General features: G+C 37.9%; 2 protein-coding genes and 1 long non-coding RNA gene across 3 annotated transcripts in view; 1 reads left to right on the forward strand and 2 right to left on the reverse strand.

Moving 5' to 3' along the window:
• Window positions 1-981: 981 nt before the first annotated feature.
• On the reverse strand, window positions 982-15,539 carry LOC140480441 (nucleoporin NUP42-like). The gene is made up of 7 exons (XM_072575310.1): window positions 15,106-15,539; window positions 14,191-14,422; window positions 12,040-12,134; window positions 11,718-11,794; window positions 7,348-7,434; window positions 3,779-3,860; window positions 982-2,723 (listed from the first exon to the last, which is right to left on the reverse strand). The coding sequence occupies exons 1-7, from the start codon at window positions 15,203-15,205 to the stop codon at window positions 2,065-2,067; spliced, it is 1,332 nt and encodes a 443-aa protein (XP_072431411.1). The 5' UTR covers window positions 15,206-15,539; the 3' UTR covers window positions 982-2,064.
• LOC140480443 (uncharacterized) lies at window positions 15,538-21,912 on the forward strand. The gene is made up of 3 exons (XR_011961294.1): window positions 15,538-15,604; window positions 20,594-20,781; window positions 21,672-21,912. It is a non-coding gene; the product is annotated as an uncharacterized lncRNA (long non-coding RNA).
• klhl7 (kelch-like family member 7) overlaps window positions 21,887-27,691 on the reverse strand; it is a 33,604-nt gene continuing 27,799 nt past the window's right edge. Inside the window, exon 11 of the mRNA XM_072575308.1 lies at window positions 21,887-26,709. Coding sequence (XP_072431409.1) covers window positions 26,426-26,709 — 284 coding nt within the window. The 3' untranslated portion in view covers window positions 21,887-26,425. The remainder of the gene's footprint in view (window positions 26,710-27,691) is intronic.

Here is a 27,691-nt window from a genome sequence, read left to right on the forward strand (position 1 = left end):
CTATTACTACCAGATCTGTGGTTGTGCTTCATAATACTCACCCGACTTGAGCCTTCATTGCATGTCTTGAACCAACTCGGATATCCAATCACTCAAACGTTAATTCTGATCCTCTCTCTGCACTAGTTTGGCTATTTTTCCTAGTATTGTTTCAATTCAGCACCTGCAGTATTCTGCTGTTTGAATACATTTATGATGATCTCTCACCTGTTACCCTCCACTTTGCCCTCTAGAATCAAAATTTCTAAATACTAATATTTTCTTTTCATTTTTCAACTTGTATATGTAAAGTTCCATATACAGATCCTAAGACATCTTATCATCTACATTTGAAAGGCCTCTATTTTCTTTATTTATTGTTCAGGTCTCTGAACCATGCAGGGAAATGTACAAAAAGGAGAATTTTAAGGTTTTCTCCTTGTTTTAAGCCTGAAATTTCCTTGTAGGCATAGCCAAAATCTATTTTATGAAGATGAAGGATACCTCTATCGCAGCTTCTGACTTTGGCAGCACATTTACCATATTCTGTTATCATTTGTCCTTTGTAGGCAAACCTAAGTACTTGTTAGTTTGGCAAATGGCCAAACTAACTTTAAAATCCTTCAAGATGATGTAGAGAAATTGACTGTGTATGTAGAATGAAAATGTATGGTATTGCAAATAGGAGAAAATAATTTTTAAAAAAAGAACAGAGGAACAAGGACATCCTTAAATGCACAAGTAATTCCTTGGAAGTGGTAGGTATTTTCTTCTGCTCATGAGGGAGAAACAGGTTGACTAACGAATATTTAAAACCAGAAAATTTGTAGCCTTTTTAAAAGCAAAGTGAACAACATGATTACAGACTTTTTTTCCATCATGTTGTGAAGGGTGAATGAAGAATATTTGCACTTCTCCTCTCCAAGTCATTCATCTGAAACTATTCAAAAAAATGGCCAATTCATAAATATTTCTACCACAGCAATAAATACAGGCACCATATAATTCTGTATTTGGCACTTTAATGTGATTTGCTAAATATTTCACATAAAAATATTAAAAGCAGCAAACAAGCAAAAAAAGGCTACCCGCATACAATAGGTGAAAACTCATACACCATTTACCATTAGTAATTTATTGATTGTGAAGAGATTTGAGACTTCCTGACAATGTGTTAAATAACTTGGTTTTCCCTTCTAAAATGTAGATTCAAAGTCAGCACTAAAATAATAATTGGAGTCACTAGAATGGACAAGTTCACAATTATAAGGCTTAAAAAGGTACAAAATACAATAATTGTGGGAATAGATGATTATCAGGTTTTCACATATAAAGGTTAACTCAGGCAAATCACAGTATACATCTTATTGGGGACAAGTAGACAATCTACTCCTAGGACGCATCAAAATGGAAACACTCCTGATGTGCATATTTATACATGAAATTTAAAATAATGTATTTTTGTTAAATACAAATTCATTTTAGAACAATTACAATTGGCACTGTAGATAGTTAAATAAACCTTAAAGTAAAAATGTACAGTGCATTTAAGCTTTTTTAAAAAAGACAGTTAAGTTGTGTACTGCATACAAATCTTGCCTGTTAAGTTGAAATAATTTATCCTAAAGGTCATTCAAGAGTAATTCTGACTTTATTAAGCTAATTAAGGGATATCAATGTTTTCTGCTTACAGTCAAGTTCAGCATCTTGCAAATTACAGCTTGAAGTTACAGTGCTTCCAGCATCCATTTGTTGTTAATATATTAATTTTCTTCCCCCTAGTCACTGGTGCAAATGAACCACTTATCAGTCTGCGCACCTCCCTAAGGGCAGCACATAATTCCAATACAGAAATAATTGCAGGTGGGTTTATTCCAACTTTTGCAAAAAGAGTGATGATGTTGACAGATTTGTGAATGAGAGAAAGAAATTATAATCAATCCAATAAATTACTACAAAGTTAAATTCCCTATATTACTGATTATAGCAGATCTACCAAGAATTAAAATAAATTCAAAAAACATAATTTCTAGTGCATAATGAAGTATCATGGCAAGTAATCAATGTAATTATATTTTGTAGAATTTACACATTTAGAAGTTCAATTGGTGGTGGCCTTAAAGGGATCCTTCCTAGAGTGAACTTCTTTGCTTCAAATTCTTGTAAGTCATCTGCTGAGAGTTCTGTCCGAGGTGTATACAACTTATCATTTCCGTTAACTGAATTATTGCCAACAGGAATGCTTTGGGACTGAGATACTGATGCTGCTGTGCTCCCAAAAACATTTGTTGTTGCTGTTGTTGTTGTTGTTGTTCCTTTGCTCCCAAAACTATTTGCTGGTGCAATTACATTTCCTCCAAAAACATTTGTTGTTGTTGTTGTTGTTACTGTTACAGTGCTCCCAAACGCAGAGGATGTTGGTGCTTGGGCAGATGCAGAACCCCCAAAACCAGAAGATCCCATTGTTGAGTTGCTTCCAAAAGGAGTAGAACTTCCAAACACTGCAGCACTTGCAGCTGAGCTGGTAGCAGAACCACCAAATGCACCAGGGGCTGAAGCTGGTGTGGAAGCGGGAAGTGCAAACGTTGACGTATTTCCAAACACAGAGGAAGAGGCTCGTTTGGTTTCAAATCCTGACAGAGGTGCTGAAGAATTTCCAAACCGTGATGTTGTTGTGGTATTGCCAAATCCAACACTAGGTTTGAAGCTAAATGAGCTGCTGCTTACAGAGCTGGAGGCAAAGCCTTAGAAAAGAAACAAAACCTAAGTGAGTCATGTTATTTCAGTAAGCCACCAGGGAGACAGATCTCAAAATCAAATATGAACTCAACTGCTTCACTTAAAACCTATTCATAAGTGTTACAGGCCTCATAAAAATTGACTTGGGAAACTTTGGAAATGAAAATTCCAGGGGTTTTATTTATTTCAACAGTAGTACGCAATTAGTCTAAAAATTAGTCTAAATATCTTAAATGATTAAGAACCATTCAAACAGTGAAGTAATCATATCAGTACAGCACTGAGATGAGTAACTTAGTCTACAGTAGCAAAAAAGTTAAATGATAAAATTTTAATGTAAAAGTGGTATTGAGAAAAGACAGCTCGATGTTTGAATTGGTAATTTCTGAAACAAATACAGGAAAAAGAACTAAATTAGTAACTTGCAGCACTGCCATATTAGAGATGGGCTAAATCGTCTGCTATTTAGTTGGAAATATAGAATAGAATTTACATTGTAAATTAGTTTACTTGTATTAGAACTGTTAAGCTTTGTGGCACTAGTGTATAAATTGATACGAAGACCCTTTCTTGTGCAAACAAATTTCCAACTAATGCACGCTAATAACTATATTAAGGAATTATAGATGAATTATAATAGCTTGACTTAAATTTGTCATGATCATCTTGACCCATCAGGAGTGACACAGCTCAGAGTCAAGAGCAAGTTTTATACTACACACTAGAGGCATCTCTCCTTTATTACTTATCGACACCTGACAGCACAGATTCTCAAAACACCTCTACGTGACCCCAAGTGCCCCCAGCATTACATTATACTTTTATTTGTTGCATTCCTCAAAGGTTTAACTGAAACTCAATACTTTAAAGTACAAATTTCCTAAAATTTTAGGAAAAGCAGATTAAAATGTCAGCTTGGCAACCAGAGATCAATCTTCTAGCATTTTAACAGCTGACAGTCCACAAAATGGTACATCATTTTTCAGAGATTAGAAAAAAAATTCTACTTTACAGAAGTACATTTAAGACATCTATATTGTAATTGCACATCAACAGTTACCAGATGAGCCAAAGGTTGAAGTTTGCATTCCACCAAATCCTGTTGCAGGTTTCTGTTGGTTTGGCTTTCTCAATTCAGCACTCTGGAGAAACAGAGAAGGAAAATAAAGGTTATAGTTTTGAAGTCCCCAAATAAAATAAATCATGATAATAGACTCCATTTGTGTTGTAACCCTGAACTTTTGGCAGCAATTCAAATAATTTTCAATCCAGACAGGTACATTACTAACGAAGAGTTATAAAAAAAGTACACAAGTTAGTAACAAAGCAACAATAAAGGGAATAATCTATTAACTGCTTGATTAATCAAATTCTAAGAATAATGTCAGTTTAAAGATCAGACATGAAGCTCACTTCCAATGAATGAGCAGTTCAGCACAAGACTAAAAACGGTGAAAGGTCATGTGATGACAGATATAATATGATTTTAAAAATTGCAGATACTGGAAATCTGAAACAAAAATAGAAATTGCTGGAGAAAATCAGCACGTTTGGCAGAATCTGTGAAGAGAAAGCAGGGTTAACATTTCGGTTCTACTGACTCTTCTACAGAAGGCTTCTTTTGAAGAAAGGCCACTAGACCCAAAATATTAACTTTGCTTTCTCTCCACAGATGCTGCCAGACCTGCTGAGTTTGGGATAACATATGATAATTGGGCAACTTCTTTTAATGATGGCATTACAGCAGAGTCACTAAACGGTAGACATAGTTTAACTCTGCATGTGTTCCATGCAACATCAGATCTAGGTGCAGTCAATATATGAGAAAAGCAAAAACATATTCCATTACACAACAACGATGGTTACGTCTTGATGTGAAACAGCAGAGAGTTAGAGAGAACTATGTTTCAAATTTGGAACAACAACTTGGTATTCAATGTTCTAATCATCAAACAGTCAAAATTACATTTAATCATTATGGAAAGTTTTTGATTTCAGTGCAATTTTTAAGAGGTTAAAAAATTTTTTTCCACAGAAAAGGGAATTACTTACAATACCCCCCCCAAAAATTAGAAGAATTCAGCCAGTATCAATTGCTTTGATATGAAGTATAATTACTTGTACACACATATATCATGTACAAAGAAGAATCAATTTATTAAAAAAACACCTTTAAATGTGCAGTGGGACTAAACCTGTTGCTGATCAGTTCAGTTCAAGTATTAGAAAGTTTACTTCTGCTTGTAATTCAACAAAAACTAATTGCTAGGATTAGTAATGACAATAATATTGAGACATTATGTCATTACCAGAATAGAATAAAATGAATTAATTGGAGGTGAGTTTTCTACTGTCCAGCAGCTCCAACGTGCCTACACTCTTAAAAACACGTTAAATGACCCTGGAATTGTGTAAAACAGCACACCCCTACCAGGCACTTCTTTAGCTGACCCCTCTTGCCCCTCGCTTCTATTTCAGCTCTCAGCAAAAAAAATAAAATTTAAGAAAGAAATATTGCTTCAGCTGGGCCCTGCAAAGACCAATTTCTGCTAGGAGATATAGTGTGCCCAATCTGTAACCAGTCAGCTGGTGAGCTGGTGTTGATGTGACATGCACCACCTTCATTTCTCAGCTTTCTTCACCCATTCTAACCTGTCTGCCTCTAAAACATGCTGCACTCTCTTCTCAGGTCTAACTCAAGATTTTGATATCAAACCTCCTGACAAGAGTGGGTTGTGGTCTGGTCCTCTACCTTGCAGAGCCTGAGTACCAAGTTTTGAATGTCTTTTTTTCCCCCAGGACCATGGCCCTAACAATGAAAATTAAACTTGTTTCCAGGGTTATCACTGACTTCACCTGCTCTGGAGTTTTTTCCTCCACAGTTGCCCATCTTATAGACCTTAATCCTGCGGTCAGCTTCTACCACCTTCCCAAAATCCACAAACAGGGCTGCACTGGTAGACCCATTGTTTCAGTCTGTTCCTGCTCCACTGAACTTATTTCTTTCCATTTTGACTTTTTCCTCCCTTGTTCAATCTCTTCCCAGCTACTTTTGTGATGCTTTATGCCAGTTCCACAATTCCCAGTTTTTTGGCCTCCGTTGCCTTCTCTTTGTCTTGGACTTACAATCTCTCTACACATCCACTCCCCCATCAATGTCCAGAAGACTCTTCAGTTCTTCTTTGCTAGTAGATCTGAATAGTCCTCATCCGCACTTCTCCATTGCCTGGCTGAGCTCATTCTTTTCTTAAACACATTTCACATTCTCCAAGTCAAAAGTCTGGCCATGGTACCCAGATGGTTCCTGTTGCTTTGTGGAGCAGATAAACATTCCTTTTTAGAGCCCTAATCTGCCCCTCTCCCAGAACTCTTCTTCTGATTGCAATGATTGCACCAGTGCTGCTTTTGCTTTCGTTTGGAATTGGAAAAAATTAATTATCTTTACTTCCAATTTCCGTCCTTCTCTACCTTTGTCTGGCCATTAAATTAAGGAAGATGATGATAATCGGTAGACATACAAGTCAAAGGCTCTTAGGGTTGGATGGAATTCAAAACAAAATTGAATCAGATATGATCTAACTGAGAAGTAGAACAGATTCAAGGAGACAAGTAACCTACTTGTGTTCTCAATTTGCATGTCTATAAAACAGTGACTGCATTTGCCTAGATAACAGAGACACTATTTTAAAGATATTAACTTTATGTCATACAGTTCTTTTTTAAAGGTCTGGTAACGTATTATATAAGCACAATGACACACGTTATGATTAGCAGTGAATGAAAGATGCACATTGCTCAATGCTATTCACTTTGTGAGCTTTTGCACTGGAATTAGTAATTGTTAATCAAAGCAACACAGCCCTTTTTACAGGGAACCTGGGATGAACATGAGGGGTTAGGCAAGTATGTGAATCCATGATCAGATTGACAAATCTTCACTGAGACAAGCAGACATCCCAAGTTAGAAGAAATAATTCAATGTAAAATTAGTTACAGAAAATAAAATTAAGATGGCTAGATGGAATTAAGAGAGAGGTAAGAGACAAAAAAAAAGGTAAAGTAAAAATAAAAACAAAGAACTATGGATACTGGAAGTCTGAAACTAAATAAAAAAAGATTGCTGGAGAAACTCACCAGGTTAGCATCTGTGGAGAAAAAGCAGAGTTAACGTTTGGGTTCAGTGACCCTTCAAGAGGTAATGAATTTTGGAAATACAATATTATTTTTAATATCTTAAAGGGCAAGACAGGTAAAAGTTAATTTTCACTGTCACTGTGATTGTTTAATAGCAGTTAAGATTGACAATGCTGTTATAAATTTAAAAGCAATTATATGGACTTCTAACCTTTTTTGGAATAGTGAGTATCTAGTAGGGGAGTACCACAAATTTATGCTTTTGCACCTATGTCAGAGTGGAGGAGGAACAGTGTAATGCAGACAGTAATTTCCTGATTTCTATGTTCAATTGTACAGGCACAGATGCCAGAAGTTGCTTTGATTTACTTTATAAATAGGGTGAGGATAACAGCTGCAAAATCTAAGCCTACTGGAACATTTTAAAATGACACAAATACAAATTACCATTTATTTTACATACACATTTTCAGTCTTTTCCCAATTACAGCTTACCATTGAACTTCTTACAGATGAATTTGGTTTCTTAATTTCAAGCATTCTGTTCTTCTGTTGATTTGATAACTGCCTAATGGAGTCAGCCTACAACAAAATACAACAATTTAAAAAAATATTTCAGACTAACAATTAGAAATTAACATTACAACTAACATGTACTTAATGTAATTGTTCAGATTCAGTAATTAACAATGCTGGTCTTTAAATCTAAAGGACTGGAATTTAAGGATGCAAAAGTTATGCGGCAGCTATAAAACCTGGTTAGATCCCAATTGGAGTACTCCAAACAGATCTCGGCACCACATCTTAGGGAAGATATATGGGTCTTGAAAGGAATACAATTAGGTCTACAATAATGATAGCTACATTTCAGGAGTTAAGTTATGAAGACAGATTATATAAGGTTATGTCTGTTTTCTCTAGAACTTAGAAGTTTGAGGGGTGATCTGATCAGTCTTCAAGATATTAACAAGAATGGACTGGATGATAGAGATGGGGATTCTAGAGCTCGGGGCCAATTAGGGTCATTCAGGAAAGATATTAGGGAGCACCTCTGCACACAAAAGGTGTTAGAGGTTTGTAACCCACTTCACAAATGGCAGTTCATACTAGATCATTTGTCAAATTTAAACCTGAGATAGATATATTTTTGTTAAGCAAAGATATTGAGAAATATGGGCCAAAAGCAGGTATATGGAGTTAGAACACAGATCAGCCATGACCTTGATGAATGGCAGGCAGAACAGGATTGAGAGGCTGAATGGCCTACTCCTGTTCCTATGTCTTGTTGCTACTAAAGAAGAAACATTTGAATTATTTTTACTTTAATTAAGAATTATTGTTTCAAAAAAAGTAATTTGATGGACATATAGCTGAGAGCATTAAGTCTATTTGCTCTCAGTCAGCATGTTATTCTAAATATTTTGGATGCATGACCTTCAGTTCTCATTCAAGGCAACTGCTAACCAGAGATTTCAAGAACTTAAAATTCAATATTGGATTGTTTTGCTCCATTTATGCTCTTGCAATCCATGAAAATAAAGTAAATTATTCTGTTTCTAAATCATTAACAGCATAGGTGTCACGCAAAGCCTTAGTTCATAGATCATGCACAACGAAACTAACAAGCATTCCAAAAAGGAATAGCTCAGATTAAAATAAGTTTAGATTCAGGTTTATTAAAACATTTTACAGGGAGGAGAAAGTAAGGAGTGCAGATGCTGGAGATCAGATTCAATAGTGTGGCGCTGGAAAAGCACAGCTCATCAAGCAGCATCCAAGGAGCAGTCAGGAAGCATCCAAGGATGCTGCCTGACTGATTGTGCTTTTCCAGGACCACATTCTCTACACTGAAACATTAAGGGAACTAAAGCACCTATACAAACATGCTCACAATTTGTGGAATGTCAGTGTGTCCTTACTTTAACTCTTAGGTCAATGGAATGTACTCTAATTAGAATAAAAGATGAATTGGAGAAGTTAGTAACAGCTCCAAGCAAGATTTGCATAGTAATTGCTAAAATTATGGTGCATATGCCAAAGTTTAGAAAATGTTGGGTCGATGTACCACTCCCTATTGTTAAGTCAATGTATCAATTAAATATACTGGAAAAGAAAGGGGAGGCAATAGCCTTCTGGTATCATTGTTGGACTCGCAACCACAGTCGTGGGCTTGAACCCCACCAAAGCAAGTGAATTCAACTTGTGGATATGAAGTCCAGTCTTCACAGAGAGAAGATATTTTTTATTAATTCACGGAATACGGATGTCAGTGGCCAGGCCAGTATTTATTGCTCATCCCCAATTTTCCAGAGGGCACTTGAGAGTCAACCACATTGCTGTGGGACTGGTGTGACATGTCAACCAGACCAGGTTAGGCTGGCAGATTTTCTTCCCAAAAAGACATTAGTGAACCACTAAAATATTGAAAGGACATTAGACTACCCTACCACATGCTGTGAAACTATCACTGTGCTAAATGGGATAGGTAGTAAATCAAAATTGGGCATCTATGAGGTGCTGTGGGCACTCAGTGGCAGCCAAATTGTAGTTCAATGCAATCTACGCCCTCACAGGTCAGCATATTCCTACTCTACCATAACATTTTTCTGAATTAATGAAGAGTGAAAGAGGACATGCCAGAATTAGCACCAGAAATAGCTAAAAAAAAGTCAACCTTGTGAAGTTACAAAACAGGACTAATTGTGAACCAAACAGAATAAGCAGGAAGTGAAAGTCAGAGCTAATCGATTCTACAATGAAAAGGTCAGATATAAACTCTACAGTCCTGCCATAGCTGGTCATGAACGGTGGAGGATAATTCATAAACAGCGCCATCTTCAATAATTGTGGAGCCTAGCACATTGATGCAAAAGATAAGGTTGAAGCACTTGCAACTATCTTCAGTCCAAAGTTCTGAGTGGATAATCCATTTTGGCCTTCTCCAGAGGTTTCCAGCATTAAGATGCCAGTCTACAGCCAATTCAATTCACTTCTTGGGATATTAATAAATGCTTGATGCACTGAATACTGTAAAAACTATGCACTCTATAACTCTCCAGAACTTGACACGCCCCCATCCTGCATGTTACAATACAGCTACAACACTAGCATCTATCCAATAATGCAGAAAATTGCCCAAGTATGTCCTGTACACTAAAAGAAAACAGGACAAATCCAATCTGCCAATTACTGTCCCATCAGTTCATTCTTGAATATCAGTAAAATGATGCAAGGTATCAGTGCTAACAAACAGCACTTGGCTTAGCAATAATCTGCTCACTAACAATGTTTAGGTCCCTCAGCTCCTGATGTCATTACAGCCTTACTTCAAACATTGACAAAACAGCTGGATTGCACAGGTAGGGTAAGAGTGACTGCTCTTGACATCAAAGTTGAATTTGAGAGTGTGCCATCAAAGTGCTCTCACAAAACTGGAGTCAAAGGGAATCAGAGAGAAAATTGTTTGCTGATTAAAGTCATATCTGACATAAAAGAAGATGGTTGTGGTTGTTGGGGGTCAGTCATCACAGCTCCAAGAACATCTCTGCAGAAGTTCCTCAGGGCAGTGTCCTAGGTCCAATCATCCTCAGCTGCTTCATCCATGACCTTCCATTCATCATAAGGTCAGAAGTGGGGAAGCTCACTGACAACTGCACCAATGTTTAACATCACTTAAAGCTCTTTAGATACTAAAGCAGCCCATGTTCAAATGCAACATGACATGGACAATAACCAGGCTTGGACTTGCAAGTGGCAAATAACATTTATGCTAAAGTACCAACAACCATCTTCAAAAAGACAAACTAACAATCGACATTCAATAGCATCACCATCACTAAATTCCCTGCTATCAACTTCCTGGGGGTTACCACTGACCAGCAACTGAACTGGACCAGCCACATAAGTACTCGGGCTATAAGAGCAGGCCAGAGGCTAGGAGTCCTGCAGCAAGTAACTTTTCTTCTAACTTCCCAAAGCCTATTCACCATCTGCAAGACACAAGTCAGAAAGCTTAAGAAATATTCTCCACTTGCTTGAAAACGTTTAAGACGCTTACCAGCATCCAGGACAAAGCAGCCATTTTGATTAGGAGCACACCCACAAGCATCTACTCCTTCCACCATTGTTGCTCAGTAGCTGCAGTGTGCACTATCTACAAGATGCACTGCAGAAATTCACCAACGTGGCTTAGACAGCACTTTCCAAAATCCTGACGAGTACCGTCCAGAAGGACATGAGAATCAGATACACAGGAACACCACCACTTGCAAGTTCCCTTCCAAGTCACTCACCATCCAAACTGGGAAATAGATTATCATCCCTTCACTGTCAATGGGTCAAAATCCTGGAATGCCCTCCCTAATGATACTGTCAGTCTACTTTCAATACTGGACTTTAGTCATTCAAGGCAGCAACTCACCACAAACTTTCTCAAGGGCAATGAGGGATAGTCAGTAAACGTTGGCTCAGACAGCAACAGCTACACCTTGTGAATCAGTGACATCTCACATGACAAGAGTATTTCCATCTTTGCTTGACTGCAAAGTATCATCTCGTCCATAAACCCATTCTAGGTTACACCATTCTCACTTTAGCTTCGGCAACCATCAAAAGATGTTATCAATGAGGTTCTTTCATTGACAGGAATGAAAGAGTGACAGGAATCTACATGCTAGAAAACTTACCTAAGAAGTAGACAACTACCTCTGCAAAGAACATAGATTCAGGATCAGAAGTCACCATTTTGCCTTACCACAAGAGGCGGCAGAAACAACACTCAAAAGTGCATCAGCTAACACGACTGATTAGTCCAACGCTTCCACTTCATATTCGTAAAAATGACTTCAAAAGCATACAGTTCTTACATAATTTGACAAGCTGCCTCCTGCTTTACTGTTATAATATTCCAATCGCAATTCTTCTGGGGAGATGTCCACAAGACCTATAGAGAAACAAAACACACACTGCGCCATCATATATTTTTCAGTAAGATTAGACATACCTGATGAATTATCTTTTGTGAATTTTATTCCATCAATAAGATTTTACTATAACTCTTCAGTCTGTTGTTTGGATATTGTTTTCTCTTTCTTGAAATAAAATTCTAAGGTAGAATTTAAATGGTAAAAATATGTTGGGATAATCTGATTCTAGAAAAATGGCACAGAAGCAGAACCAGTTTTGTACCTGAGACACATGCATATTCCTTGGCAACAGAGTAACAGGAAAATAACCACTGGCCAGAGATTTCCCATGCTTCAATGTCTTTTCTTACTATTTCCCTGCAAAACAAAATTGAAAAAATAATAAGACTTTACACACATTTACACAAAAATTATTAGTAACGACTATGGAGTCATCCTTAAATATCATCACAAACATGTTCCTGTAATGAGTTACAAAATTCTTAAAGAAGGAAATAAGCTATGAAATTGATTTTCAAAGAGTGGTACTTTGCTAAACCACAATTTTCTTCATATTAAAATGCCTAACAATCTTTTCCACGCCTCACTTGGTAATTGGAAGCAAAGACCAGAGTATCCCACATTTACTTCCCAGCAGTATTACATAAAACCGCAAATACTTCACAGTAGTGTTGATTCATTGCCCAAATTTCTTTTCCTCCCAAGGCTGTGTTTCACAGCTCCTTAATTTCACACAATTAAACAGTTGACCATTCACAAACAGCTGCATTGGCATATCAAAGTATGACACTATTAAGGGAGTTTTCTTGAAGTTAACGTTGGCAAACCTGAATCCAACCTGATTGGAAAACAACCAATAATTTCAACCTTAGTCTTCGATTTAACTTCTCTTCAATCAAACTAGGTCCCTCAGTGCACAACTTTGGTGTTTTGGAAGATCTTGAATTCCACTTCAATTTCCATATCCTACCTATCACCAAAACCACCTATTATCAAGACCGTAAAGAACTTCTACAGAACTTCTAGCATGTGGAACTACTATAATAAAAATCATCACGTGCTGGAGACAATTCAGTAGATCTGACAGCATCTGTCGAGACAGAAACAGAGTTAATGTTTCAAGTCCCATAGGACCCCTCTTTGAACACATCCACAACCTACTGCAACCTAATAGAGTCATAGAGATGTACAGCATGGAAACAGACTCTTCGGCCCATGCCAACCAGATATCCCAACCCAATCTAGTCCCACCTGCCAGCACCTGGCCCATATCCCTCCAAACCGTTCCTATTCATATACCCATCCAAATGCCTCTTAAATGTTCCAATTGTACCACATCCTCTGGCAGCTCATTCCATACACGTACCACCTCTGTGTGAAAATGTTGACCCTTAGGTCTGTTTTATATCTTTCCCCTCTCACCCTAAACCTATGCCCTCTAGTCCCCAATCCCAGGGAAAAGACTTTGTCTATTTATCCTACCCATGCCCCTCAATTTTGTAAACGTCTATAAGGTCACCCCTCATCTTCCGACGCTCCAGGGAAAACAGCCCCAGTTTGTTCAGCCTCTCTCTATATCTCAAATCCTCCAACCCTGGCAACATCCTTGTAAATCTTTTCTGAACCCTTTCAAGTTTCACAACATCTTTACGATAGGAAGGAGACCAGAATTGCATGCAATCTTCCAACAGTGGCCTAACCAATATCCTGTACAGCCGCAACATGACCTCCCAACTCCTGTACTCAATACTCTGACCAATAAAGGAAAGCATACCGAACGCCTTCTTCACTATCCTATCTACTTGAGACTCCACTTTCAAGGAGCTACGAACCTGCACTCCAAGGTCTCTTTGTTTAGCAACAGAGCATGGTAACGGACCCTATGGTTCAACATGTTCTGCTATAATACATGTTTTGTTAACGTGAATTCGCTGTAAAATGATCGACGAATTGGGAACACTGTCTCTAAAGTGCAAAGTTTTAAAATGTGTTTACTGTAACATGATTACTTTGTCAACATTTCAAATGCTTTTTCTAAAGTGTGATTTATCTATAATGCAGGATTGTACAAGAAAGCAACCAGCACATTATAGAAGAACTACCTATGTCAGTTCACACCTACTCTTGTCTTCCTTTGGATCATTCCTCTACGATTACATCCTACTGTCCAAATCTCAACAGTTCATCTTTGTTGAACTGGCAGATGTTGATTAGCCCTTGATTCAAAACTACCTTTCTAAATTTCTTTGCCTTTTTACTTCTATACTTGATCAAGGTGCTGCCATTCAACCATACCTTCAACTATCGCTCACACACTATGCATATTTGACTGTGACAGTTCATGTCAAAAGCTCTTGATAAATTTATCACCTTGATACTTAAACTAAATCATGCATTAAAATATTGCACTCACAATAGGTTTTCCGCATCACGATTTTGATCATCACCAGAAAGAGTAGTAAATCTATTCTGCAGAAAGCCTCCAGAGCTTGGAGCTGTTTTTTTCCCAGTTTCTGCACCTCCAAATCCTCTTCTATCAACATCCCTGCCACCTCCTCCCCACGGTGCCGGTTTGTAAAATGTTGATGGTTGGATATAATTAGATTGATGTTTTTGGAATGGATTTCCCCAGTTTCCTCTGTAGGCTATAAATACAGCATGAGGCAGCAAAACAGTGGATGCATTTTCATCACCGAATATCTAATGAGACACTTTAAAGAAAAGAAATGCTGGCAATGTAATATTTGAATATTCACGTAGATGACACTGAACTTAAAAAAAACTTGTAAATACAACATTTTTGAAAGTATTAGATGTAATGAGTTCAGGAATAACGTTTTAAAAAGACATTCTTTAAGGTTAATGTCAGGGCTTCCCAAACTGGGGGTTGGGTCCCAAGTGGGATGAGAGCTGAAATTGTGGAGTCTGAAGATGCAAGGCAGCAACGGCTGCCATGGATTTCTCAGAGCTATAAAAACTGTACTCTTCTTAACAGACCCCTACACTTACAGCTCGAGTACTTCACTCTTAGAGCACTCGCTGAGGGATCACATCGGTTTTCAAACCTAAATATGGGGCTTGCAGTTTGGGAATTTCTTAACTAGTTCACTCAAGACGTATCTACAAGCTAACCTTGCACCATTGAGAGAACCACTGGGAAATGGAGCATTAAAACATTTTGCTGCAAATACAGTTAATGAAAATGAATTCTAAAATATGACTAAAAAGATAAAACATTTAGTACCGTGTATTTGAAAAAAAAATGAAATTTCTCAGCACAAATATAACAGCAGAAATGCAAGTCTCTCAATTTATTGACACACAATACCTGCTGTGTGTTGTCCTCGCCCGGCGCCTCTCGGGTGTTCGTTCCAACAACTGTCCCCGAAGCGGCAGCGACCTTCCTGGAAATACTTGCAGATCGGCATCGTGCGGCGTCGGAGAGAGCTCAAGGCAGGTTCCCCGCCACCCCCGGGACGGACACTCCGCTCGCCGCGCGCACGGGCACGGGCCTCTCCCCTACACCGGGATGTGGACCGCGGCGCTCGCTATGACGGGGTGGGGGAGAGAGAGAGAGAGAGAGAAACAGAGCCGCGTGATCACCAACTTCCTCAACGCCAATCCCCGAGTGATATGATTGATGCGATAACACTCCCCTTCCTGTGCCCGGTCGGTTGGTTTTGTCGGTTTAAATTTCAAAACTTCAGCGGCTTCCCGCCGCCGGCAGGGCCCAGCTGTATGACGCCATCATGGAGTTAAAAGCAATGGAGATGAGTGACTGTAAACACGTCAGAGTCTGTCTGTCTGTCAATCAGTCAACGAGGGGGGTATGTCAATGCGCACGCGCGGAGAGTTGGGGGTGGGGGGTGTGGTGAGCGTGCGCGCATTGGGGCAGGGATTGTGTACGCGTGTGGCCAGGTGTGTTTGTGTCTCTATGTCAATAGGTATGGGTGAATGTCAGGGGTTTCTATCTGTCAATGTGTAGTGGGGGTTGGGAGAAAACTATAGGGGAATTCAGGAACACAAATGATCATAAAATAATTGGAATTACTGCTCAGCAGGGCAACGTTTCCCAAGCTCTTTTATTAACGTAACCAAATATTAACACCTGAACATTTATTTGACCCCACACACCAGCAAACAGCAATAACGTACTTTTAGTATATAATGACACTTGCATATAGAATATTCAATAAATCATAAATACTAAGCAATATACTTCGTAACAACGTTCCTTTACGTATGCTGCAAGTTTCCATCAAGCTCTCCATATTCCTTAGAGACAAAAGATTCAAGTAAGAACCCTTTCTCTCCCCATTACTGCACAATGCAATCATCCCATTTCCCAGACATTGTAATCATATCACACACCGAAAGAAATTAGTTCTCTTTCTCTCTGCCCCCACACCCCATAATCAACCTGTCTTCCCCCACACACTAATCTGTTTACACTAGTCGTGTAAATTTAGAGGAGTTGCAAATCTGGAATAAAGAGCCTCTACAACAGGCTAATTGGAACAGAAATACTTAAATTTGATACTATCTTCCTGGCTTAGCCAGCATTCTGAACTTGTCAGGAGGTGGAAGAGAGGATTAGCAAAATCATTCTGGGTAGGAGTGAAAGGAATAGGGTGGTCATTATGGGTGACTTTAACTTCCCCAGCATTGACTGGAAATGCTATAACTCTAGTATGTTGGATGGATCAGTTTTTGTCCAATGTGTACAGGACGGTTTCCTGACACAGTATGTCGAAGGGCCAACAAGAGGGGAGGTCACCCTGGATCTGGTGCTTGGTTTGATTTAGTTGTAGGTGAGCACTTTGGAGAGAGTGACCATAATTCAGTTACATTTAGTTTAGTGATGGAAAGGGATATGTACTTGCCACAGGTCAAGAGTTATTGATGGGGCAAGGGCAATTATAATGCAATTAGGCAAGAATTAGGATGCATAGAATGGGGTAGCAAAATGCAGAGGATGCAGACAATGGAAATGTGAAGCTGGTTTAAGGAACAGATATTGCGTGTCCTTGATAGGTATGTCCCTGTCAGGCAGGGAGGAAGTGATAAGGTAAGGGAACCGTGGTTTACAACAGAAATTGCATCTCTTGTTATGAAGAAGAAGGAGGCTGATGTTAGTGTTACAGAGATAGTGAGATAGAGTGTTACAGATCAGCTAGGAAGGATTTAAAAAGAGAGTTAAAGAGCAAAGAGAAGACACAAGCAGTCTTTAGCAAATAGAATAAAGGAGAACCCTAAAGCTCTCTATAGGTATGTGAGGAATAAAAAGGATGATTAGGGTAGGAAAAGGGCCAATCAAAGACAGAAGTGGGAAGTTGAGTGTGGATCCTGTGAAGGTAGGAGAGGTGCTAAATGAACATTTCTCATCAGTTTTCACTAAGAAAAAGGAGAATATTGTAGAGGAGAAGAACGAGGTACAAGATTTTAGACTAGAAAGGATAGAGGTTAGTTACGAACAGGTGTTATCAATTCTAGGAGTGAATGTAGACAAGTCCCCTGGGCCGGATGGGATTTATCCGAGGATTCTCTGGGAAGCTAGGGAGGAGATAGCAGAGCCTTTGGCTTTGATATTTGAGTCATCATTGTCTACAGGTTTGGTACCAGAGGACTGGAGGATTGCAAATGTTGTGCCCTTGTTCAAGAAAGGCAGTAGAGATGACCCAGGTAATTATAGACCAGTGAGTCTTACTTCTGTTGTAGAAAAGGTTTTGGAAAGGATTATAGGATTTATAATGATCTTGCAAGCAACAATTTGATTTCAGATAGTCAACGTGGTTTCGTCAAGGGCAGGTCGTGTCTCACAAACTTCATTTGAGTTTTTTGAGAAGGTGACCAAACATGTAGATGAGGGTAGGGCAGTTGACGTGGTATACAAGGACTTCAGTAAAGTCTTTGATAAGGTTCCACATGGTAGGCTGTTAGAGAAAATGCAGAGGCATTGAATGGAGGGTGATTTAGCAGTTTGGATTAGAAACTGGCTCTCTGAAAGTAGGTAAGCGAGTGGTGGTTGATAGAAAATATTCAGCCTGGAGTCCGGTTACTAATGGTGTGCCACAAGGATGTTTTGGGACCACTGCTGTTTGTCATTTTTATAAATGACTTAGATGCAGGCATAGGTTGATGGATTAGTAAATTTGCAGATGACACTAAAGTCAGTGGAGTAGTGGACAGTTTGGAAGAATGTTACAGGTTGCGAGGGGACTTGGATAAACTGCAGAATTGGGCTGAGAGGTGGCAAATGAAGTTCAATGCAGCTAAATGTGAGGTGATGCACTTTGGGAAGAATAACAGGAAGGCAGAGTACTGGGTTGATGGAAAGATTCTTAGTAGTGTGGATGTGCAGAGGGATCTTGAAGTCCATGTACATAGATCCCTGAAAGTTGCCACCCAGGTGGATAGTACTGTTAAGAAGGCATACACTGTGTTAGGTTTCATTCGTAGAGGGGCCGCAATATCATGCTGCAACTATACAAAACGCTGGTGCGGCCACACTTGGAATATTGTGCACAGTTCTGGTCCCCATATTTTGGAAAGGATGTCGAAGCATTCGAAAAGGTGCAGAGGAGATTTACCAAGATGTTGCCTGGTCTTGAGGGAAGGTCTTATGAGGAAAGGCTGAGAGACTTGAACCTGTTTTCATTGGCAAGAAAGTGGCTAAGAGGGGATTTGATAGAGACATACAAGATGATCAGAGGATTAGATAGGGTAGACAGTGAAAATCTTTTTCCTAGGATGATGACGTCAGCATGTACGAGGGGGCATAACTATAAATTGAGGGGTGATAGATTTAAGACAGATGTCAGAAGCAGGTTCTTTACACAGAGAGTGATAAGGGCGTGGAATGCCCTCCCTGCTAAGGTAGTCAACTCAGCCACATTAAGGAGATTTAAACAATCCTTAGATAAGCACATGGATGACTTTGGGATAGTGTCGGGGACAAGCTGAGAATAGTTCATAGGTTGACGCAACATCAAGGACCGAAGGGCCTGTTCTGCACTGTATTCTTCTATAGGAGCGTGTTCTACCATTCATTCAATGAGATCATGACTCATCTGTGAGCTAACCCCATATATCTGCCTTTGTCTTTATGCCTACCTTTACCCATATGCCTAAATATCTATGCTGAACAAAAAGTCTTGCTTTCTCAGATTTAAAAATCAGCAACTGACATAGCATCAAATACTGTTTGTGGAAGTGTTCCAGACTCTACCATCCTTTCTGTGTAAAAGTGCTTCCTAACATTTCTTGAATGGTCTGGGCTTAATGTTTTGACTACGCCCCCTAGTTCTAGTATCTCCAACCAGTGGAAATAGTTTATCTTGACTTACCTTGTCTTCTCCTGTTAATATCTTGAAGACTTCGATCAGATCACCTTTTATCTTCTAAATTAGAAGAGAACACAGGTCTAATTTGTATAATCTCTCCTCATAACTTAACCTTGGAAGTCCATATATCATTCTTGCAAACCTGCAATCCTTTCTAAGGTGTGTTGCCCAGGTCTGTTCACAATACAGATCATTCTGCTCAAACACAAGTTTTGTTAATGCAAACTCACTATAACACAACTGACCAATTGAGGGGCATTGTCTGGAGCACAGACTTTTAAAGCGTGTATTGGTTGTGACGCAATTCTGGCCCCTTTAGTTTAAATGGTGCTGCCATTACGCGATTTTCTTATAACACAAAGTTGCACAAGAATGCAACTATCACATTATAGCAGAACTGACTGCACTCCCAAGTGGGGTCTAACCACGATTTTGAATAGCTGCAGCATATTTTTTCGCAGTCCTCTAGATACATGGCTCAGCATTCCAGTAGCTTTCTTGATTACTTTTTGCACCTGTACATGGCACTTCAAAAGGTCAGTGTACCTGAACCTTCAAGTCTCTTTGGACATACACTGTATTTAACTTCATATCATCTAGAAAATACCTTTATCTATACTTGATTGGTCCAAAATGGATAATCTCACAGTTGCTAACTTTGAAAACCATCTGCCAGTTTTGCCCATTTATCCAGTCTCTCAATATCCCTTTGTAATTTTGTTTTCATCAACACTGTCTGCAATGCTGCCAAACTTTGTGTCATCAGCATATTTGAATGTGACTTTTTGTGCCATTATCTCAGTTGTTAATAAATAATGAATAACTGAAGCCCTAACACATCCTTGTGGGACCACACTCTTCACATCCAGCCATTTTCAGTACTGACCCATTATCCATACTTCCTGTTGCATGCCACTTAATCTATTTCACAACCATGTCAGTGTTTTGCCCTTACTTCCATGGGCTTCTACTTCTGTTAACAATCCCTTATGTGGGACTTTATTAAATGCATTCTAACATAAACAACATCCATACATATTCCCCTGCCCACTATCCATCACTCACAGTTGCCAGTCTCTACCTGTAACCAGTCAGCACATAAACATCACAGGCCTGCTCAGCACTTGCTGCTAAAAGATTATCTGAGATTAGGTAGTGCTTTGGCCTCGCTATCTGACCCTTACTGTTTAGCGGAGCTTAGCCAATGGGTCTCAGGCTGTCCTGTCATATCTTTGGATTGAGTAGCCTCCTCCCACAGTCAGTATTGCTGCCTGGAGAAAAGGCAGCTTGCAATTCTATAAACTCGCTCTCTGATCTTATTGGAGCTTGTGAAAATGGACCTTATGCCAGAATTACTCGTGGATGTATTGAAATTTTAAGAATGCCGAGTGGGTTTTTTTTAAAAAAAGAGATGTACAAGCCAAAAATGACAAGTATGTAAATTCAATGCCTGTCTGTAACATCCTTGTGCAGATTACACTGTCCTGAGAGGAAGCAAAGGATATCACACCTGAACAGAGTCAAGGGAACTTCAGACAGCAACACTTCAAAAGAAAGACAAACAACTGTAATGTGATGTCCTGTGGCTACAGAGACGATAAGGAGCAAATTGTGCCTTCTCAGCAGAAAACCTGTGGATTATGTCCCTAACTGCAGACATGGTATGAGTTGAAAGAAAGGCATTTCTGGATGAAAGATGTGTGTTTTATCCTTCCAAGAATACATAAAGTGATTAGAAGATACACTGCGAAACTAGGTATGTCTGGTGCTAGACATGCTTGTGAACTACCTTGGTACTTGTGTTTCACTGTCTGCTATGATGGTACACAACTGAAAAGATCCACTAAACACTCCATGCGTGCAGCTAAAAACAGTTTTTCTTTCTGAAAGCAAGTCAACAAAGTCACTGTGGAAGGAAATTGGACAAACTCCTTTCAGCTAACTAGAACTAGAGTCTCCAATTAATCAATCACCATCCATCTTTATGGCTGCAACATTTCAAAATCCATTTATCACAGGCAACCCAAAGATTAAATGTTTTTTTTTACTTCTTAGACTCACCTCACATTTCTAATCTGTGTACAAATAGAGTTTTCTAATGTTTTAGTACGTAATAGTGAATAATACAATTATTTTGACTCAGAAAAACCTGTTTAAATTGTTCCTTATGAAAACTTTTGGAGTATGAAAATCTATCCATGAGGAGAAGGATCCTTTTTAAAATTAACCTTGTTGTGACCTACTGAGGGTCAGTTGAGTCAAGAAAGGGAGCCAGTTCATCACTTCTCACCTGGAAACATAACCAATTGGGCCTAATCCATTTGAAATTGTAACAAACTGAAGACCTTTGACCAGTGCCTGGCCTTAACAGTTGAGACTCTCAGGTCAGGAACTGCCATTTGTAGGGTATATTGTATTGATCTGACAACTGAAAAATCACAAATTATTGAATAATAAAGAACTGTGGATGCTAGAAACCACCTTTTCCCAACTCCAATCAGTTCTGAAGAGTCACTAGATCCAAAACACTGATTTTGCTTCCTCTCCACAGATACTGCCAGACCTGCTGGGATAAAAACCGAAAGAACAGCAGATGCTGGAAATCAGAAATAAAAACAGAAATTGATGGAGAAGCTCAGCAGGTCAGTCAGCATTTGTGAAGAGAACTCAGTTTCGGTCTAGTGACCTTCCCTCAGAACAGCTCAGAAAACATTATTGGATATTGTCAATGAGACAGGTGAGTCAACAAAACTAACATGAAGCAGATTGTAATTTAAAAATAAAACTGGTTTATTAAAGCAACTGAATTACATACAAGATAATTTTAATTAAGGTGCACTGTACCAAAGGAACATTTTAACATTAGAAACTAACTTACTTCTAGTTGATAAATTACTATTGTAATTGAGAACAAACCATAAATTTGCCTCAAGTAAATTAGATCAAATTAATCAGGTATTTCCAATATAGAGAACTGATACACACAGGACCTCAACTTTCCCTTAAGGTATCATAGGACATGGCATATGAAACAACCTAGTTGTCATGTTTAGGCATATGCTCTGTGTATGAATCCCCTTTTCTCCGAAGTACTGTACTTGCAATTTTCCCTTCAATAATGCATACTTACTCACCTCAAAAATGAGTGCATGGACCATGTTACCAAGAGTCAGTGTGTGGGCATTTAAAACACACTCAGAGTATACTACAAATGACGAACCAAAATGGGTCCTCCAGCAAAATGAATGAAAACCGAAGATAATTTTCAGTGAAGAATCCTAACATTTATACCTGGCATATAAGGTGACCTCGACTTTTGGAAGGAGTTTTTTGAGGTTTCAAAGGTTGACTTATATACCATAATCAATTCATACTAATGCCCATACAAATGCCAATATTGTGACTGCAACAAAAACATCACCTTATAGAACAAAATGTCCCGATTACATGAAATTAAAATACTTTCTTTAAAAGCAAAATAAAACTTCCTTGCCCCTTTTTTTTCAAAATACTGAATATAAAGTACAGGTCCATATTTGATATCTACAGGGCATGCTCCAATCTTAGCCATGCATCTTTGCAAGGCACTTTGAATAGGCTAGTGGAAAAATCAACAATTATATGAAGCTACCCAAAACCTATGCCAAAGCTCCTAATGTCCTAATCCAAAGCAACAGACTGTCCTGCTAATTACCTGAAGAAATGTTGCAGGACTGTAATGAATGATACAAAACACAATGGACAATGGTAAACCACAGGATAAAAAACTCAATTGAACTGAAGCTACAATATGCTAAAAGTAAACACTTTATGGTTTGTTCTAGAATTTCTTCTGAGGTAAAGCATTTAAAACTTTGGAAGACATTCTTCAAATCCAGAGGCACAATTTGAATAACCTGTCTTTAATATGGAGTAATCACTTGGATCTATTCTAAATCAATGTTTTAGACAAGATTCAGAGTTTTTAATGAATATATGTTTAACAAGTTATGTGACTATCAGATTCAGGTTTTCTACAAAAAATCCTCGTCATCAGGAACTCACCTGATTTATTTTTCCCCATAAACTGGTTAAATGAGACAGAAAATCAATTCACATTTCTGAGAGAGGAGAACTGAATCTGCTTGACAATAGCTAATTAGCTGAACAGGAGACAAAAGAATTTAAGAGAATTTAAATTTAAGAGAAAATATTTGAAGGACTGATGAGAAATAATCTCTCTCCAAAACATGCTGTCTGTCCTGCTGCATTCTAGTTTTATTACTATTACATCCAGAATCTGTAAAGCATTGCTTTTGTATAAATGTATATTTCTGATTTTCACATACTGAATATCTTTAAACCATTTAAATTGAGCTAATGTTGTACAGTGTTGGTATTGAATGCCATAGTTAACATAACTATATGCTAGAGAAGACTTTAAAGGGAGAAAAATGGAATTATAAATACTAACATCTCCCAAGGAATAATCTCCCTAATCATTTGAGACTAAGTATATTGCTATTACTCCTAAATAGTTTTTAGGAACTGGCATTTACCTTCCATTGCTTGTTTTCCTTCAAGTGCTGAAGCTAAAAGATAACTTAGGATCTAAGTACTTGGTGGTGTAAATAGGGCAAGAGATGCTTGGCACTGAAATACAAGATGTTAGTTTAAACAGTTCTTACATACCAATAAAGCAATTTACTAACATCAAGAAAAATCAGAGAATAATTCTGTTTAAAAAAAAAAGTCTCATTCAGCAGAAGGGTACTCTAATAATGCCATTCAGCCACTTGATGCTAGTTTACCATTCTATTACATCATGTCTGATCTATACCTCAATTCCATTTTCTTGTCTTTGTTCCACAGTCCTTAAACATCTGCCTAGTAAAATTTTATTGATATTTTTGAGATATTTAATTTATCTAGCATGCCCAATATCTTGGGACAATAATAATTTAAATTTCTAATACTTATGTAGAAAACTGCTTTCTGATTTAATCTCTTAAATAAATCACTAATTTAAAAGCACCTTTGTTCTGCAATTTCCCACTATCATTTAAAAACAACTAACTTAGATCAATCTATCTTAATAAATTAACCATTTCAACTCTAATATTCTGGTGAATCTGTGCTGTACCCACTCCAAAGCCAATTTATATTTCCTGAGAGTCTGTGCCCAAAACTTTATAATATATTTCAGATGAGGTCTGAGGCCAGGTTAGATTGAAAGGCACTAGTCCACTCGCTACTGATGGGGTTAGGTTACTGGGATACCCATACAAAAACAGCAACCATACTGAGGCTGCAAAAATATTATTCAATTCAGTTTTAAAGGTTGAAAAATGTATTTAGTGAATTATAATGGCAGAATATCAGTATTAGTGAGTTTCTTAATTAAAAATATTAAGTAATGCAACTTAGTTACACTCATATTACAGACTTTCTAAAAATGCCATTGAGATTCAATAAAGATAATGCAGTGAAAATGAAAATTTTACTATCTCAATTAAATAAGCATTTTAGGTTGATGTACAGACTGAATGCCTCTATATGTCTTAAAATTGTACACAAAGTTTGGGATTCAAAATCACCCAAGCTCAGTTCAGTTAATATTTGTGGCAGAAAAAAAGGGTACTTTCATGACTTTTCACTGGATTTTGAAACCAAACCTCATGGAATGGGCAATGAATTACTACTACTTTTCAGTTAAGCAGACAAATGTAAACCATGTAAATGAAGCATAATGCATTAAGTCCATTGAATGAGAATGGTAGGATTCTACAAAAGACAACTGAATACAACATCACAGGACTGTATGACAGTCTCTTCTAGGATTTAGGAAAATTAATACAAGTTGAAAAAATATTAAAGATTATAAGTTCAATCCTCATCTTTCACACAATCAAAATTATGCCAATTGTGGATATGTCACCTAGATAGCTTCAATATTTATCATACCCTATCTAGAAGCATCACAGCATGGTATGTCAACTGCTCTTCCCAAGACCACAAGAAACTACAGAGTTGTGAACACAGCCCATCACGCAAACTAGCCTTCCATCCATTGACTCAATCTATACTTCCCACTGCCTCGGGAAAGCAACCAACATAATCAAAGACCCCTCCCACCCCAGTTATAGTCTCTTCCTCCCTCTTCTGTTGGGCAGAAGATGTAAAAGTTTGAATACGTACAAAGAGATTTGAGAACAGCTTCTTCCCCACTATTATCAGAATTTTCAATGTACCTCCTAAAACAACATTTTTAACTGTATCTCAATGTATGTGACAACAATCATGTACAGATTTGGTACACATCACTCTATATATTTTTCCTATATGAGAGCGCCACATTCTCCTTTTCAGTACATAACTAAAATTAACACTTGTACAGTCTGGTTACAATGTACATTCTCACCGTACAAAATAACTTTCAACATTCAATATGCACATTTTGAACAGTTTTCTTCAAAATGTCAATGGAAAATCCTTGTTTATCTAGAGGAGACTATAACATTAAAGTTGCTTTTCTAATTGGCAACAATAATGTTCTGGAGATACTCAGCAGGTCTGACAGGATCTGTGGAGAGATTCTTCCAGTTCAGAAGAGGAATCATTGGATTCAAAACATTAACTTTGATTCTCTCACCACAGATGCTGCTGAGTTTATGTAGCATTTGTTTTAATTTCAAACCTCTTGCATCTGCATTTTATCGCTTTTACTGTTTCCAGTTTCTACTACGACTGTCTTATATACCATTCCTTTGTGCCATTTTAGCAGAGATGTTAACCCATTTAAATAAGTTCATAGCTACTTTTGAATAGTGTCCAGAAGAATGTTGTTGAAACATTTTCTATAAATGCTGTGCAAAATGAAGATGATAATTTGGGCTAGAACAAAAAGTAGTAAATGGAAATGAACTGCTACAGATTAGCTTGGTGACTTGTATGGAGAAAATCACTCTTGCAGACTTGATAAGCTAAATGGTCTGTTCCTGTGCTGTTACATTCTATGATTTGATGTCTGAAAAACACCTTATTTCTTTACTAATACAGAGAACAGTAATTTCTACATTTGTTAAAATTAAAAATAAGATACAAAATTTGTTTCTATAGCAAGTCCCAGAAATATCCAAATACTCCCAACAATTTCTAAAACAAAAATTCTGTAATGCAGCCTTTTTCTTAAATAACTGTCAAAATAATTCCAAATATCATCTCCAAGACATCTCAAAGGGCTTTGGAGTTAGAAAGCTCTTGAAATACCAGTTTAAGTCAGCACAAAATGGACAGAACATACATTATTCTGCAGCTTCAATTACTTCAAGTTTCAACTTTTTCTTCATTTGCACCGCAAGTGTCCACAACACAGATAAGACAACTGGTTACAGGGAAAGCACGGACCTTAGAATTAGTTGTCCATTTGTCAGTCTCAGTGTTATACTCCAAAATGTGACCCAAGCGGCCTACACCTTGGAAACCAGCCAAGACATAGATTATGGGGCCTACTGCCGCACATTTAACTGTTACCCCTTTCCAGGGCATTGTTGACACCATTTTCCAATCATTCATTTTAATATCATAATATTCTATGGAATCCAGACCACCTGCAAGAACAAAAGAAACTGATTAATTTTCTTGCTCAATACTAAATTAACAATACTTAAACTTAATTTAGACCAGCATTTTATGTACCCTTTCATAATACAATTCTCACCTCAAAAATACTAAGTGATGTTCCTTTACCAGGGTGCAACAGGAGAAAAAGAAATTTACAAATATTCCTCCGATGAACCAGAAGTTTTATACTTCATTATATTTCACGCATTCAGTTTTCACAGTTTCAATACAACCATTTTCTTTTCTGGCTTATTTTATATTATTCCTTCCCTTTTGTGCTAGACAGACCTTAAGACATCAAGTTTGATAGCCACAGAATTGATTCTCTGAATGGTGGGGACATGTGTTTTTCTTGCACTCGTATGAGGTACATGGGACTCTGGACCTAATTTGGAAGGCTGCAGGATTCTGGAGTAGAGGATTAAGCAGCAATGCAGTGGAATTGAGCAGGGTGGAGCCTTGGCAGCCTTCAATCTTCTTTCCATATTTTTGGAACTGTGACCAGCATCGTGCTTCTTTCATACTTAAAAGTCTTATTATAACCTACATTTTCAATGTCTTCAGTCACCTCTTATTTTCCCTACTATTTAGATAGGATTCCAAACTGTGAAGTTCCTTGTAATATTTTACTGTATTAAAACCATTGTAGGACACACATTCTCTCTTAACATGTATTTGTCCTGCTAAACGTTTAGTACAGGACAAAATACTGAAAAATAGCATTTACAAACTGTCATTGTTAACATTGTTGTAAAATGCAAATCAGGACACAGATTATCATTAGGTGAGAGGGTAAAGTGACTTGTAGTGGTCACATTCATGAAAAAGCAGATGATGTGTTGGGTATTGATTTTAATTTAAAAGGTGCTCAGCCAGGTTTGAAATCTTCCTCAATCATATTTTACAGCTGCTGGAAAAACAAAGAAATTGATGTGTAAATTAAGCAGGCACTAAAACTGAGATAAGGAT

Source organism: Chiloscyllium punctatum, chromosome 8 (genome assembly GCF_047496795.1).
Source record: "Chiloscyllium punctatum isolate Juve2018m chromosome 8, sChiPun1.3, whole genome shotgun sequence".
In the NCBI taxonomy this organism is placed as follows: domain Eukaryota; kingdom Metazoa; phylum Chordata; class Chondrichthyes; order Orectolobiformes; family Hemiscylliidae; genus Chiloscyllium; species Chiloscyllium punctatum.

Coding starts and splice junctions, on each gene's coding strand:
- LOC140480441 (XM_072575310.1), bottom strand. CDS start 15,205: ATGCCGATCTGCAAGTATTTCCAGGAAGGTCGCTGCCGCTTCGGGGAC. Junction 11,795..12,039: donor GGAATATGCATGTGTCTCAG/GTACAAAACTGG, acceptor GTTTCTCTATAG/GTCTTGTGGACATCTCCCCA. Junction 7,435..11,717: donor GAGGCAGCTTGTCAAATTAT/GTAAGAACTGTA, acceptor ATTTTGTTGTAG/GCTGACTCCATTAGGCAGTT.